This window comes from Dasypus novemcinctus, chromosome 2 (assembly GCF_030445035.2).
Source record: "Dasypus novemcinctus isolate mDasNov1 chromosome 2, mDasNov1.1.hap2, whole genome shotgun sequence".
Lineage (NCBI taxonomy): Eukaryota > Metazoa > Chordata > Mammalia > Cingulata > Dasypodidae > Dasypus > Dasypus novemcinctus.
The window spans coordinates 73,582,033-73,599,231 of NC_080674.1; the positions used below are offsets into that span (position 1 = coordinate 73,582,033).

General features: G+C 37.8%; 1 protein-coding gene and 1 long non-coding RNA gene across 4 annotated transcripts in view; one reads left to right on the plus strand and one right to left on the minus strand.

Annotated features, from left to right (window-relative positions):
• Positions 1–4,046, plus strand: part of FCHO2 (FCH and mu domain containing endocytic adaptor 2) — a 193,935-nt gene extending 189,889 nt beyond the window's left edge. For both annotated transcript variants that reach the window (XM_071208560.1, XM_058310078.2), the window contains 2 exons: positions 1,081–1,245; positions 1,562–4,046. In XM_071208560.1, the coding sequence (XP_071064661.1) occupies positions 1,081–1,245; positions 1,562–1,584 (188 nt within the window). In that variant the 3' untranslated portion in view covers positions 1,585–4,046. The remainder of the gene's footprint in view (positions 1–1,080; positions 1,246–1,561) is intronic.
• Positions 4,047–5,335: 1,289 nt separating this feature from the next.
• LOC105744870 (uncharacterized) lies at positions 5,336–17,013 on the minus strand. 2 transcript variants are annotated; one of them, XR_009188616.1, is made up of 6 exons: positions 16,652–17,013; positions 14,832–14,904; positions 14,328–14,388; positions 13,294–13,423; positions 8,657–8,740; positions 5,336–6,065 (listed from the first exon to the last, which is right to left on the minus strand). It is a non-coding gene; the product is annotated as an uncharacterized lncRNA (long non-coding RNA). The 2 variants fall into 2 exon arrangements; XR_002794555.2 differs by lacking the exon at positions 14,328–14,388.
• Between the last annotated feature and the right edge of the window lie 186 nt (positions 17,014–17,199).

The window sequence follows — 17,199 nt, forward strand, 5'->3', positions numbered from 1 at the left end:
TTTCAGTTGCAATCTCTTGTTTACTTTCCCTCAGCCCTAGGTCAGATCCCCTTTTTCTGTCATCTAGGGTCCTAGACTATTATATTGACTTTCAGTTGGTTTCTCTACCTTGCATTTTGTTCCCCTCTTTCCTAAGACACTAATCTGAAGTGTTCTTGTCTTTCCTATCTTTGGCGGCTCTCCAGTGATTATGTAATAAACTTCTTATTATGACATGTAAAGATATATATGGATTCTGGTCCTTGGTATACTCTAGTCTCATCTTCTGTCACTCTTCTCCACTTGTATCCTATTCTCCAGCTACTCTGGTATGTACGTAGCTCCCTAAATGCATCATGCTCTCTCAGGTCTCCTGTCCCTGTACCTGTAGTTACCTCTGCCTAAAATACGTATCATTATCTCCACCACCACCATCCATAATTTCAGGCAGAGACATGAGCTTATGTGCTCATTGCTTCTGAGAGCCTCTTCACATAAATCATTTATCATATTCATTTAAAATTATTAATTTACTGTTTCTGCAATACCATTAGAATGAGGTGTGTTGAGTAAGCGATTGCATAGAAAATAAAGTAACTCAAATATATATTTGGCATGGTGTGAAATCAGTAAAATATTAAAAAGGCAATGAATTAAAAATTTTAATGTTGATATAACTCTTCTCAATCCTAGCTACTTTTCCCTCTTTACTCCTTTCCTGCCTCTAAGATATGGGCATTCAGCTGTCAGTTCCTTTTGACTTTATCCCACCCACATCCCTCCTAGGGCTTCACTCTGAGCTGCTTTCAATGACTGACTTCTCTTTTGGTTCACTTCAACATGCTTGTAGCTTAAGAATCTCGGTAGTATACATATCTGAACATTAGTGTTAAATAGAGAAGTATAAGTTAAAATTATCTACTTAGCGAAAGTGCAGATTCATGGAGTAAAATCTGATTTGGAAACAGGACAGTGATTCATTTATTGTACACATTTTATAATTTGGCAAGGACTGATGTAGTTTAGTGTACTTGCTGATTGAATTTTATTTGGTGTGAAATGTGTTTACCCTTTATAAGCTCTTTATTCTTTTTCTTGTAGGTTCTGGGTCCCTTAGAGCAAAATTTGATCTTTCAGAGGGACCCAGTAAACCCACAACACTTGCAGTGCAATTCCTCAGTGAGGGAAATACCCTTTCAGGAGTGGATATTGAACTTGTAGGCACTGGTTATAGACTTTCCTTAGTAAAGAAGCGGTTTGCCACTGGTAAGTTGGGAGATTTCAAGTTTTTTAATGTACATGGGAAGCATTTCTTTTCTGTTACTAAATAACCATCAAAACAGTTTATAATCTAAAGATGGAAGTTTTTTCTATGATGTTTGGTACAAGATGCCAGCTACAAACATACCTGGGAGAGGCACACTGGTGGTCAGTATAGCTGATGAACACCTGTGATTTGATTCTAATGTATTATAAACAGAAGATGGGAACTGGAGTTTTGTATCTGTAACCACAATGAAAAATGTCCTCCTCTGAGTTCATGTGTGATTGTACTTACTAAGGTCTGTTTGGTGTTTTACAGGACGATATCTGGCGGATTGTTGATGGACCTGGGAAAATGGTTGGCTTGTGGGAGTAGTACATACCTGCCATTCAGCATTATTTGTTCTTTCCAAACACTATTCTAGCTTGTATTATGTCTTTTAAACTTAGACATATTCAAGAGCTGACTACATACATTAAGTTGCACTTTTAAAGCGAGTCATTGAAAGAAATAGCACTGAAATGATTTTCAACGCTGTAAATGATCAACTACAATATTCAGGAAGCACATTTATTCAGATTCTCAGTAAAATGAAATTTTTATAGACTGAAATTTAAAATTATCTTCATTATCTATATTGGAAAAAGGGGTTATGGTATAAACGTCAGGCATAAAGTTTCAAGAGCACAAGCACAAAATACTTTAGCTTTCTATAAATTTTTATTTAGAGTCAGAGTTAGCTTTGAAATTTCCTAAGTTTAATATTGAATGGATACAAATAGAAGGTGAATTCTAAGTTTGAGATAATGTTAACTGAGAATACTCAATTAGATTGAGTTATGTGCCATACAATAGTCAGACTGGAGTCCTTGTTGTGTGCAAAAAATCGATAATTTGAATCTCATATAAGCATTAATAAAGCATAAATTGTGTTCTATGTGATTTTTTTAAATCTTCAAGTGCAATGTGTTTTAAAATAAGCTTGCAAAAGACAGCAGATAAATTTACTTCTGCAGTTAGTTAACTTTATAGTTGTGATTGTTTTGATGAATTAATGCTGTAGATTTAATTTATTTTTATATGGATTATATAATGTGTGCCTTTTAAAACAATAACAAAAACCAGAAATGTGCCTATCCAATTTGTATTCATTAATGTGCCTCACATTTTTTTACACAGTCTGGGTCTTCTATTTAGAATCTTATGGTGGTCAAGCATTTTTACAAGATATTTGCATCACTTGCAAATGGCTGCACTTGGCAAGGGAATTCAGAGTGATTAAAAGATAATTTTTACTTGAGAATCCTGGCTCACTTCTTTAGTGATACACCATAGCCACTAGAAAGACCAATAAACCTAATGCCATATGTTTACAGGAGAAAAAAAAAATTAACTTCAACATTCTATCTTAACCTCATCAAATGCATATGAATTTTAAAACAGATAAATTCTGAAAAAGTATAGATTGTTAAATTGGTAACTGGTATTTTAACTCTCGATTTAGCATTTTCTTTACCCTGTTTATCATTGAAAATTTACACATTTACTCACTGTGTTTGTGACCATGATTTTTGTAGACTTTGTGAGGGAATAGCATTTTAGAAAAGATTCATTTTGGCAAGAGGGAGATGCATATCATTTGTTTTCATTTCAACAATTAGAAAAATTATCAATTTGTACATTTTTGTTATTTTATTACCATTTTAATTAATAGGGAAATTATTTGAAGTAATGGATTGGGTTAAGCATTTCTTAAAAAAATAACTAATGTTAAATAGCAAAAAAGAAACTAACTTTATAACAAATCCTGATTAATTACAGAAATGAAATATTTTGGACAAGCCTTCATAATTTACAAATGGGAATTTTATTTATAATGATAAATACCAGTGTCCTTCATTTTGCATAGTAGAAGTGATAAATTGTATTATATATAATAATTTATATAAAGCCACTAATTGTTCTGTTAAGCTTTACAGAAAATCAAATCCCTGTTACTAGACATTTATGTAAAGTCTTGCTACTCTAAATATAGCAGAAAATCTATACTCTAGCAATATATAGCATAGTATGTGCTTTTTTATATATTCAGTGTAATCCCAGTTCTCAATTTAGATTTTACTAAAACAAAATATGACATTTTGCTAAAAATGTTAACCTTTATTAAATAGTGAGCAAAACTAGAATTTTAACTCTTATATTGTTTTCTTTTAAATGCCAATGACATTCCCTTACTAGATCTTAATTGTAATCTGCTTTATAATCAAACTACTTTTATTGGGCAGTTGATGTTTTATTATTGGAATCTGGACACGCCTATACTCACTGTTTGCTTTTAATCAAGTATTACTTAAAAATGCATAAATTAGTGAAATGGTTAAACTTTTGCACTTTCTTAATTATCACAGTCTTCATACCAAGTGTTGATAAATTTATATTGAGTTCAGGTTACAATTTTGAAGCCATATGAATTTATATATATATGTAAATTTTTTTCATTAAAAAAAAAAATCCACTAACAGTATAAGACAGACCAGTCGATTTTCAATGGAAAATGTGTTTAGCAAGCTGGTTCTTGCTTATGTATAGTGATAAACTTTGTAGCTGTCTCTTTATTGAAGAATTTGTAAACACAGAACTCTAACAAATGTGAGTTTTAAAGGATTGTTATTTACTACTTTGGGTTGTAATTAGAACAATGCAAATCTATCTTACAAAGTTTTGTAAATATTTTTGATTTTTTCATAAATTGTAAATTTTACATAAAAGTTGTGCCCTTAATAAACATGTAATATATAATTTATTCATTGTTTTACGTGTCTTTGTACTCCTTTTGAAAGCAGTAGCTGTCATAGGTGTTAAGACAAGGCAAAACAACCAAGAAATGAATAATTGGTTTTGAACTTTGTACCACCATTTGAGCAAGCATACAAATTTGGTTGTATTAGTTTTCATTGATCATAAAGGAAAGCTTTATTCGGAGCATGTCCCAAAACTATAGAAATTTTTTTTTAATGTTTATTTTCTTGTCGTCCCACCCCAGCCGTTGTTTGTGCTCACTGTCTGCCCTTGTGTCTGTTTGTTGTGTGCTCTCTGTGTCTGCTCATCTTTTTAAGAGGCACCAAGAACCAACCTGGGACCTCCCATGTGGAAGAAAGGCTCTCAATTGCTTGAGCCACTTCAGCTCCCCGCTACATTGTGTCTCTCATTGTCTTTCCTCTTTGTGTCTCCTTGATGCATCATCTTCTTGTGCCAGCTCGCCCCACCCACCCATTGTGCCTGCTCACTGTCCTGTTCGTCCTCTCCAGGAGTCACCAGGAATCAAACCTGGGCCTCCCGTGTGGTAGGCGGGAGCTCAATTGCTTGAGCAACATCCACTTAACCTAGAAATTCATTTAAAAGGAGTTCTTTTTGTATGTTTCTAAATATATTTAATTGTTGTTAAGCTTTATTGAAGACTTGCCTCCTGACCAGTTGCTCAGGAATACAATCTAACACAATTTTAAAATCATATTGTTCAGAAGGAATAATCAGGAAAAACTGGATTTAGAGAGAGGCAAAAAAAAGTGAAAAAGGAAAGGGAAGAATTCATCCTAAATATTGATGTTTTTGCCAAATCTGTATTATAAGAAGGTGCAGTTTGGTTAATCCAGGTCAAAGCTGGGGAACCTGTGGAAAGAGTAGTTGGCACTCTTACCATTAATACCATGTGCCCATCTTGTTTTCCCTTCGTTATTTGCTCTTTTTCTTCTTACCCCACTTCCACCTCTATCAGGGTAAGTGATACTAGCTGTTGTAATTAACAACTGCATGATCTCCAGGCTTACACTATAAAATACTATGTTGCTCATGTCACAATCCTTTGCAAGTTTAAGAAGCTTTGCTCCATACAGTATTTCAGAGTCACAGCCTCTTATTTTGTGATTCTGTATAGAATCTTCTCCATTTGACCAGTAGATCTAAAAAAGAGAATCAAGATTACATGAGGGGAATCGGAGGTAGCCCAAGTGGCTGAGCACCTGCTTCCCATGTACAAGGTCCCAGGTTTGATCCTGGTACCTCTAAACAAACAAGCCAGCTCTCATTGGGGTGTGAATGTAACTCAGTGCTTAAGCACCTAATTCCCATGTACAAGGTCCTGGGTTCAATCCCCAGTACCTCCAAAAAAAATAAAAGATTACATGGGAGTTTTTTATGGACCAAGTCCAGAACTGGCGTTGCTACTGTCCACCTTCCATTAGCAGGAGCCTGATCGTGTGGCTCCAGCCAACTGCAAAGGAAGCTCAGAAATGTAGGTTGGTTGTGTGCACAGGAAGAAAAGGAAATAAGATTCTGCCTCACTCTCCACCCCTTCTCCATTTTGTTACTTTCCCTATTCTTATCTCACAAATGTATATAAATAATAGCGGCTGTGGCTATCTGAACTATAGGTTTGTTCCCTGATATCTTACTACAGATATTTTATCCCCACTTTAAAGTATGTCTGATTATTTCCATACTTCCATTAATGATTGTGATTACTCAGAAACTATTGCTTATCTTTAGCACAAAAGTTTTGTCTGTCAGTAAGGTCTTTAACTGCAAGTAACAAAATATGAGACAAATTTTTTCATTTCATAAACTGCAGGTTTATGTTGCTGGCTTTGGTCAGAACAAGTGATTGTCTTGGCTCTTCCTTATGGCTATGACAGCTGCAGACTGTATGTCCACATCCAAAGCTCAGAGAAAGAGCAGCTCAGGGGATGTCAGTTCTTTTGACAGGAGAGTAAAAGCTTTTCCGGAAGCTCCCAGCACACTTCTGCTTATATCCTATTGGCCAAAACTGTGTAAGAAAGAAAACAGTAACCTTGATGTTGAAACTGGGTGAAGAAGGGGTTGGGAATGGCTGAAGGTAAGCTGGCCAACAGTGATCAGTCACAGAATTTCTGACTCTTACAGGCATGTTTCCTGATAGCATGTTTCCAGTCAAATTTGTACCTATCCCAACTTTTTGTTTTTTTGTTTCAGTTTTTTTTATTATTTTAAAATTTATAATTGTTTTTCTTTCTTTTAATCTGTTTGTTAACAGTGTGAACCTCAGCAATAAGCAGGGTGAACCTGAAAATGAGTATTCTCATTTTTTGCTTTGAGGAAGAGTAAATTGGTGTTAACATTCCGGGAGAGCAATTTGAAACCAAAGCCTTAAAAAACCAATAACAACAACAACTGAAAAATACCTATGTATCATTAAAACCAGTAATTCATCACTTTTGAGAATTTGTCCTAGGAAATAATAAGCAAAAATATTTATTACAGCATTGTTTATAATATTGAAGAAGATGGGACGGTTGTTAAATGAATTGATGACTCATGTTGGAATACTGTGTAACTATAGAAAATAATCATAAAAATCTGTAGTCATTGACACAGAAATATTGCCCTAATATTGTTAAATGGTAAAAAGTAATATACCATTTTTGTTTTTAAATGTGCATAAAGTAATTATCTTTGGAAAAGTATATACCAAGCAGTTTCAATCCTGGTGATGGGATTTTTACTTTCTGCAAAATGTTTGATGGTGTCTAAATTGCATTTTATTTTTTACAGTGAATAGATATTATATTTATAATATATTCATTTTGAAAAATAATTTTGGAAATAGAGTACAAATTAAACTTTATGTTGATGTAAATAATATACAAGGATCTCCTCACAAAAGAACCTGCCTGCTTTGGTAATTGCCCTAGCCTTCTACTTGGTCCTACAATATAGCCATGTTTTTGTTTGTTCACTTACTTGTTTTGTTTATTAATGTATGGGAGCAGATTCTTGCTCTACTTTATTATGTTATCTCAAAACTAAATGTCATGATTTCTCTTGCCTAAATGAACAGGGCATCAACTCTTCTTTCTGGGAATACATTTTGCCCAGATTAATCTCTTAAAGTATAATTCAGGTAAAGGGCAGGAAATGTGTAAGTATCAATGGTCTGGTTCAGGTTAAGCTTTTAACAAAATTGAGAGATTTTTTAAGTTCAGAAACTTGATGTTCTCATCTGTGGTAGTTTGAAGCTGGGTGGACCCCAGAAGATCATGTCTTTAGAGCTAATTCCTTCCTGCATGTAAACCTATTATAGATGGAACCTTTTGATTAGATCTCTTCAGAAGGGCACGACCCAGGTGGGTCTTAATCCTTAAACTGGGGTCCTTTATAAATGGAGGAATAAAAGCTGTACACAGGAAAAATGTCACAGAGACAGAGAGAAGGGAAGGGACCCAGGAGCTCAGGAAGGAACGCAGGAGAAAGGAAGCCACAGGTGGAGTAGCCAGAAACTGAAGCATTGAGACCTGGAAGAGATGCAGATGCCTCCATGTGCCTTGCCATGTGATAGAGGACTCCAGGACCACTGGCGGCCAGTCTTCTCATGATGCCTTGATTTGGACACTTCCATGGTCTCAGAACTGTAGGCGTTTAACCTAATAAATTCCCATTATAAAAGCCAACCCATTTCTGGTATACAGCTTTGGTAGCATTGAGCAAACTAAAACATCATCTTAGTGAATTGTGGCTAATTTATACCAATGAAATTTCCAAGAGATTGGTAAGAGTGATGAACCTTACCAAAGATTAGGTTATTTGGCATATGAGATCCAGCGGTGGATGATGGACTGTGGTTACCAGGACAAAGTATGACAGCATTTTCTCCTGAACAGTAACAAATACATAATACTAATATAGGGTGTTAACAATAGGGTAAGTTGAGGGAAAAATACACCAAATGTAAAATATGGGCTATAGTTAGTAATATTTTGATGATACTCTTTTATAGTATGTAACATGTTTCACAACAATGCAAGGTGGTGGTGGTAGGAGATGTATGGGACCCTTGTGTGATATGCATGTTTGTTTTGTGCAGTCACAAATTTTGCTGTATATTTATTATGTTTGTGTATGAATGATCTACTTCAATAAAATTTTATTTAAAAAAGTTATTTGGCTTTCTACCTTTTGTTAATGAAATGAAATTAGCTAGAAAACGAGTAATTTGTAACCCTAGAAAGTGTGAAAGACATACATCAAAACCATCTTTATATTAATTTGTATGGTCCACTGAAGCATATTTTAAAATGACATTGAAACCAGAGTACCAAAATCATATTTGCTGTTTGAGATAAAATGGCCTTTAGGATTCTTTATGATTTGAGTGTGTACTTCATAATCTTATCGTTGCATAACAAAGCTACTTGCTTTGCTTGCTTTACTTCCTTGTGATCCCATTTGTTGGCACCACAATATTTGGTAGTCCTGGAATCCTTGACCCCACGGTCACAGATGGGTGTTTTTTTTTCAGGCAAAATCCCCTCAAAGTGCAAGTGTCAGTGAGCAATTAAGCATACACATGTTACATCTGCAAAGTAACTAATCAGGAATTACCTCTTTCCAGCCCAGTTTTTCAGAAATTGAGGGTCTTGGAAGTTGTAGTGGATATCGGTTAAACGTGGAAGGACAACTTCTTTTCTTTAAGAGAACAATACAAACTTAATTTGTATGTATGAATAATCATTTTTTCCTGGAAGAAAACAAGTCATGAAATATGTAAAACATGAAGGATTGCTATTAACTATTGAAAAATAGAAGTTTGGTTTGCAGGTAAACTGAGAAAGGTAGATGGCACACCTTTCCTGAAATCTGTTGACAATATTATATGGGAATTTTTAAATATAAATATTTTAAAATTCAGTAATTAGCCAGAACTAACACTGTAGCCTGTCAAACATTCCAAAGCATACATATTTTATATGGCTTTAATGAATTTTCCAGATAATACCTACTTTGCTATGAGTCCTAAAAATGTCAACTTCCGTTTGCTTTTTTTCACGTGAATAACCACGAAACTTCTGTATCATCTAGAATTGCTTAGAGCAGTCAAAGAAAAATATCTAGATAACCTGCTTTATCATCAGTATCTCTGAGGTCAACTTCCCAAAAGAAACCCTGGAGAATATCTATTTCCTAATGAGGTGTTAAATTGCCAGCTGCCAGTGGGACTGATAAGCTTCGCCTCTAAAGCACTAAAGTTGTGGGTGATAGGCACCACAGCAGTCCCCCAGGGAGATTTTTAACTGAGAAATAGTTACGGTGAACTATTATGCAAGCATACTCTGCCTTCATAGCTAGGAATGCTGTTCATATCCTTTGTTAATTTACAACTTTAAACCCATCACTAATTTTTATTTTTTTATTTCAAGAAATGCTACTTCCTTGTCCAGGAACTCAGGTGACATGAACATTCTTTGTTATTTGACTATGGCCTTTTAGTTCTAGAAATGTGACTTTGTGAACGATTATCTGAAAGCGCAGGCCTCTTGTAAGCCATAGGGTTGAAGCCAGCACATATTCCATCATTACGAGGTATGGTTGAAGGACATCTGCTTTTTTTTTTTTTTTTGAGAAGTGGGTGTACAGAAAAATCATGCATAACATACAGAGTTCCCCCATATCACCCTATAATTAATACCTTGCATTGGTGTGGTACATTTGTTAGAATTGATAGAAGCATGTTTTTATAATTGTACTATTTACTCTATGGTTTAACTTAGGGTTCACTGTGCTATGCAGTTTTGTGACTTTTAAAAAAAATTATAGTAGTATATACAACGTGAAATTTCCCCTTTTAACCACATCAAATATAAAATTCAGTGCAGTTGATTACTTTCACAATGTTGTGCCACCATCCCCACCATCCATTACCAAAACTTTTCCATTGTCCCAGATAGAAGTTTTGTTACCTTTTAAGCCTTAACTTAATGACTACTTAGTAAAGTGGCTATTAGAGGAAGAAACATGGCAGCACTCATCCCTGGTCATTTTAGGTCTGGTTGGTAAGAATTAGGAAATGATCAGCTCTGACATGTGAGCCTATTGTTAAGTCATTCACAGTTTGGATATGTGAACACCTTCGCTTACCCTGTATGTTTCATGCTGACTAAAATTAGTTCGTAAGTGCTAAATTGTATAGATACACCTTTTGTGACTCTCCTATCCTAGGAAAGTCAGAGCAGAGTGTTCCCAGAGGAAGCTGCTCCCAGAGGAAGCTGCTCCCAGAGGCCCCCTCTCTGTGGGTGAGCTCCATCAAAAACTCTGAGAACGGGTATGTCAGAGTCCTTTCCATGACTCGCTCCACATGTAAATTTGGGTAATTTGTTTTGATTGATCTGTTTCCTATCCTCCAGAACTAATCCTGTCTTTAAATTGATGGGGTTTTTTTTTCCCTCCAGTCCAGAAAGAGTTGCTTTTTGTTACTAATTTTAGTGGATTAGAAAGAGAAATTATCGGACATATAATGAAATTCCAAGAAAGTTTAGCAACATATTGCAAGTGAACAGGGAGATCATGTGCAGCTTTTAGAATTTTTAGCAGCTGAAAAAAGAAGGAGCAGCAGAAGAAAAGCTAGAGTACGTACAGTATGATTCCGTTTTGTTTTTTAGAATTACCTATAGAGGAGTGGGGTGATTATCATTACTGTTCATTTCATTTTGCTTATCCTCAGTTAAATTTTCCAACAATGAAATGTTATTTTTAGATACATAAATATAAGAAATAATATTAGGAATCAGAAGACTGGGAAGGCTGTTTGGAGAAAAAGATAAGTAATGAGAACAATTTGCCAGCACATTGGCCTCTCAATTCCATGATTTCTTCACTTCAACAGCTACCCACTCTCAAATCATATCCTAAATCTTGTTATTACAACACCAGCCCTTTCATAATTTCAAATTTATCCATCTAGGACCCCATTTCTGAAAATTCTCTGCCCCCAACGATGCTCTCACCATTTACTGATTCCCACTCCCTGTGGTCCTCATTTCCGTTATGCAGAGCCAACGCTGTGGTCACCCACCAGAAGCCTGCCTGTGCAAACATTCTCAACTCCCCCGCCCCTTGAAATGGGCTGGGAGAACACCGACTTTGCTTAAACCCAACTCTCTTAATGTTCTTATCTGCTGCCAAGCAGCTAACCCTGGCCTTAGCTGGCTATTTTTTTTTTCATTGTGCTCGTTTCTGCTAGAAATTAAATTATATGTTAATGTATTTGCTTGTTTATGTTCTGTCTCTCCCATTGAGAATATATGTTCCCTGTGGGCAGAGACTATCTTTGCCAACTTCGTGTCCTCAGCACCTAGAGCAGGCTATAGCATTCAGTTAGTGGCAAATAGAATAAATAAATATTGCTTGGCTGAAAACAAGAAAACTATTTCTTTTTAAATGATCCTTAATTCAGCCTTCTTAGGAACAGATTTGCCTTTCTGCAATTAGTGAGTTTTTATTTATAAAACTGAGAGTACAAGTCCTTGTGCTCTCCTCAGAGGCTCATGGTTTAATACTCACTAACATCGCTTAGAATATCTGAGAATTGAATATACAACTTAATGTCCAACTACTGTATCTCTAAGAATTTATCTTATGAAGAACCCACCTCAGATATACATACTTTCTCTCTTACTGTGGCCATATCTATATTTAATTCATTTATGGTTTGTGTTTTGAGTGGGTAGTTTTCTCTGGTATATTTCAATTGTTGGGTGTGGAGAGGAATGGGTTTGATTACAAAGATTATTGAGTATTAGGGGTAGATTTTTTTTTTTTAAAGAACAATCCAAGCTTGGATAAAAATAAAATTCATGTTACAACTCTGGGGTTTTTAATGGGAAGACAGGTTTGCTAAAGTCCTGAGAAATTGTATAGTTATTTCCCAGATGCTTTTTTCCATCTTTCAGTCCTCCTTGTTGGAGCTATAAACTGTGCAGTTGGCCAGGGAGGAAGATCAGAAACATGAGCTGGTTTTATTTTTGTTTCCAGACGAATGGGATAGCCGTGTCTGATAGTCACAAATCCAGCCTATTAGCATATTGTATCTATTAATATATTGTATTCTTAGTGGTAGCCATTATATTTTCTACTAGTTAAATCTCCTAGCTGAGCCAGGAGAAGGCTGACTGAGACACTAGATCCCCCAGAGGCAATGGGGACATGTAGACACAGTCCAGCAGCATCGAGAGACCCTGTTTGCAGAAAAGCTGGTGAAGCCAACTGCCTGGGAGACTGCGGACTTTGGGGCTGGCACTTCCCCTAATTTTCCTGGACTGCAGGAAACACACAATCTCCCAGACAGCTCCATCCCATCAAGCTCTCAACACCTGCAGCAACCGGAATCCTAGGCTTACTCAAACGCTTTGTAGCAGACTGCACCTTCTGCTACAGGACTGTGTGGAAAAAAGAGCTGGCATGCAGCTTCCTGTAAGACAAATTCTCCCTTTCCTCCATTCATTCTTCTGCATCCTCCCTTTATACAGGAGGACAAAGACATGCAAAATACAATGTTCTGACCTTCAAAGAACTCAAGATCGGGGAAACAGGATTCTATTATAGCTTGGTGTTTATTTCACTTTACACAGTTGGAATGTACACATTTTGTTAACCAGCTTAAATCTGTTCTGAACTCTATGGTGTGTGAATAAATCAGTTAAGCTATATGAGTGGGTGTGTATGATAATTCAAATGGTGGGGAGAAACCAAGAGCAGGCAGAAGGGACACGTGACCCAGCTAGAATGGGGAGGGATGCGGAGGCAGTGGGTGTCAGGGCAGGCTAACTTTAGGAGAGGTCTAGGTCATGAAGAAATAACAATAGCTGCATTATTGAATTTTAATGGCTATAGGTAGGAAGCGAAGCAGCAGCAGGGCAGGAACAAGGGTGAGGTCAGCGAGGTATTTAGGGCACCCTGGGAGGCCCCCACTCTCAGCAGCTGATCTTATACTTGCAGGGACTGAGAGTAAGGGCCTTCTTAAATTTTGCTCCCCAGGTGCCTCACTTTACTCACCCTAATCCAAAGCCTTTCACAGCAGAACCAGTTTCTTGATGCCACCAGATTGTAAAACCAGCTTCATCTCTGCAGCTCTTACCCTTGGTACCATGTGCACTTCCACCTGGAAAGTCCCCATCCATGGCTCTCCTCTGCTTCACCCTTATCCAATCTCTGTAAAATTTCTGGCATCTCTTGATCCCACTCACCTCATCTCATTCTTCATCCAGCACCTCCCATGGGCCAGCGAGCCACTCTCCAGGCACTGGGGATAAGGTGGTAGGCAAGGTAGACATATCCCTGCTCTCATGGCGCCTTCAGTTTATAAGGGACTCAAATCTTTTAAAAAAAATGTACAAGTAAGTGTAGAATTACAAGTAAAGGAAAACAATTTTTGTTTTACGAGGGAAGCTGCTATTTAAGGAACAAGTGCTTCTGAGTTTTGGTGGAGTGAGCTGGTCACTTTGGATCTTGTTTATGTGGAAGAGTATCTTGATGACCCCTCTTAGCTAGGAATCTGTGAGGTGAGAAGGCCCTCTGCCTGGGGGAAGGTGGCACAGGAACTTGTCCTAAGGCTGTTCTCCCTAAGCCTTAAATATGCAGAGACCGGAGGGGTGTGGGAAGAGGGTAAGCAAATCTGCATGAAGCCCAAGGAAACACATTCCCCCCATCCCCAAAGGGACCAAGAGCCCTGAATGGTTTCAGTTTTTGGTTTTAACTTTTGAAATAATTTTTAAAAGATATACCTTCCTTGCTCACTTTAAAGTTGACATGTAAATTCTTCATCATAAATTTAAATAGGAAGGATTTAAAACATTAATGTATAGTTGTGGCATGTTAATACTAACATGTTAAAGCAGTACATCACTTTTATAGACAGTGTAATATAAACACATCAGTGGTTTGACACTCACTTCACTGTTAAGGGTCTTAACTTTAAAATTCTGCAGCCTAAGGGTGATATTTTGTGTTGCTACGAGAACCCAGGCCAGCGAGTATGCTATCAACACTACAAAGTCCTGGAAGTCCAGAAAGACCACAGTCCAGAGGCAGCTTCCACAAGTATCTCTGCTGGAAGTATCTTAATCCACACCTGCAGCTCTGCTAATAAGCACATTAAATGTCAAAAGTGTGTTTTTCTTGGTGAAAGCAGTGGCCTGTTAAATACTACAATGAATGTAACGATGGGTTGTAATTAGGGAATTACCAGTATTCACCCCTTGCGTTGGGGGAGCAGATGTACCTCAAGCAGCTGGACACCTGCCTCCCACATGGAAGGTCCCAGGTTCAGTTCCTGATGCCTCCTAAAGACAAGCAGTAAATGAGCAGAGACAAAGAGCAGGCACAACAAGCAGACACAGCAAGCAGACAACGAGCAGACAGAAGGAGCCACGGGGCGGGTGGGGGGGCATTGGGGATAAATAATAAAATGAGACATTAAAGCAAATAAATGCACACTAAAAAAAAAAACAACTTGTGGATTGACTAAAAGATTTTAGCCAATCACCTACCCTCGCACTAACAGGGTGGGAGCTTGGGGCCTTACTCCTAAGGAAAGCACCTGAGGTTTCAGGCCCAAGCAGGCCAGTTGGATGCCTCATGCACACTGAGTGTAACCTGGTCTGTCAGTGTCGTCAAGCTCATGGAACAGGGCAGCTGAATAAACTGCATTATGCCTGGTGATAAATGTTTAGTAAATGTCTGTATGTTTAGCAGAATTTGCTCTGAGATATTTGAGACATCTCACCTGTTAGTGAGGCTGTAGGGGAGTAGCAAACCTTCACTCTCTTCAGACTTCTTTGGTGGCTACTGAAAATGACCTGAGAGGTGCATATAATTAAATTTATTTAGCACAGACACAAACTATAATCTATTTTTTAAATTAGCCTACTATTCTTTAACAGTAACAAAATTTACATATTTTTTGTTATACTATATATTACATGGTATTCGAGTCTGGCCTCCATTCGGATATATTACATGCTATTTGTACTTTGCTTTCCATAAATTCCCCCCACATATACACACACAGAATTTTATCCTAAATGTAATAATATGACACTAGAAAATTTCTTATTAATCACCCTCTATTTCTTTGAGGTAATATTTCTGTGCAAAAACTATATATAATTTTTTTTTAGTTTCCTCTTGAAGGAAGACCCCACAGAGGTCCCCCAGGGTCCTTGCTTGGAACAGATTAATTGGAGCCCACACAGAGAGAAAGCAGGTTTATAAACGCTGGCAGAAGACAGGAGATGGGTTCTCTCAAATCTGCCGTCCCCAAACAACAGGAGTAGGGGTCTTTTATTAGGTGCAGACAAAAGGAGGAGAAAAGAGAGATGTTACTGGTAGGCCCACTTTCAAATTATGGCTTGGAAAGATGCCCAGTAGTAAGGACAGCTGAGTATTGTCATCAGAGGAGGGGAAGAGGGCGGGCTCTTTGCTGCATGCCAAAGCTTTGAGCCAAAACTTCCTGTTTCCATTCGAGTCCATCTAAGGGGCTGTCTAGTGATCTTAAGATCTTAAAGTGATGAAACATGGTAAGGGGTGAGTCACAAGGTCATTACAATCACAAGATAAATGTTACTGTTTTATCATCATCAGAGATCAAGGCATCTGGGAATAAGGGGTACAAGGGGAGTGGGGTTCAGTTAAAAGGTTTTTCTTATGTATTTCAAACGGGAGGGTGGAGTGGTTCCCATTTCAATATACAAAGGTTAAGATCAGTGAAATAATCATCACAATGGCCGATTTTAGGAATGACGCTATTACAAGGGCGAGGGCAGTTAGCCAGTTTCAATAATTTCAGGTATTAACTTTTGGCTATTCTATAATACTGGAAAAGTAAGAAAAAGCATCTATATAATGAATCAGCTGTTAATGCTTAACCCTCGGATACACTCTGACCATAAGTTTCTGAGTATTAAAATATTTTTGGAGAACACACTACAAAAAAATACAAAAAAGGACAACAACAAGCAAAAAATATGTATATTTGGATTGAATCATCAGTACAATTATTATTAGCATTGACTATAAATATAAATATTGATAATCATTAAACACAAAAGCACTCTTGTTAGAAATTCACCTGTTAATGGAATGGGTGAGCATCATCAGGGGGTAACTAACACTTTCTACTAGCACTGTTGCCCGGGTGGGTTTCCAGGTTCTTAGCCACATGGCAAGAAAGAATTCACGATGTGCCATATTTAAACAAGCAAGTGAAGAGTTGAATGAAAAGTGAAAGAAAGCGAGAGTACCCTGGACAGGAGTGCGGGGCGTGCGGGGCGTGCACGACGTGGGCCGCGGCTGCGCCTTGTTAAGGCTGGCCTCCCGGCTCCCGTCTTCCTTCCTCTTGTAAATGAAGACTTGTGAGGGGCAACATTCTCCTTGGTTCTGAGTGTGCAAAAGCAGGACTGGAAACCACATTCTCCTAGGTTCGGACAGCTGAGGGGTTTCATCTATAGTCTATTGGCCTTGGGCGTTGACTCCTCCCTCGTCGGAGGGACTCCCCCCAGCCCAGCAGGCAAAGGTGGAAGCCGAGAGCTGGAGTTTCACACAGACCTGTTCTGTCTTTCTGCTCCAGGGCTTCCTACTGCGCGTTTTCTCCCTCGGGTGGGTCCCTGTTGCAGCTGCCTCAGCACAAGGCAGTTCCTGTTTTTCGTAGTTGTGGATGTACGTACTGACAGTCCCTGCTCACATCAGTAGATAGAAATTGAGAGCGTTTTGTCACCACAAGGCCACTCACTTCTTTGGATTTATTCCAAGGTTTTGCGTTTGTTTTGTTTAAGACTTTTCCTGAAAATTACTTCTAATGATCTCTCAGCTGACTGCTTGGGACTACTTGCTCTTCCTCTGATTGTCTGTGACTTACGGCTGCTTTTGTACTAGGCGAGAAGGAGTTGACTGGTTGCAACACAGACCAAATGGCCTGCAAAGCCTAAAATATTTACTCTATGGTCCTTTACAGAAAAAGCTTGCCACTCAGCTGAGGCAGGCTAGAACACGGGCCTGAGGGAGAAAAGAGTGCGGTAGGAAAGCACTAGCGTGGTAAGTACAGAGCATTCCGAGTCAGTCTCCCGGTCTCTGCGTCCATCGTTACCTGTGCCTGA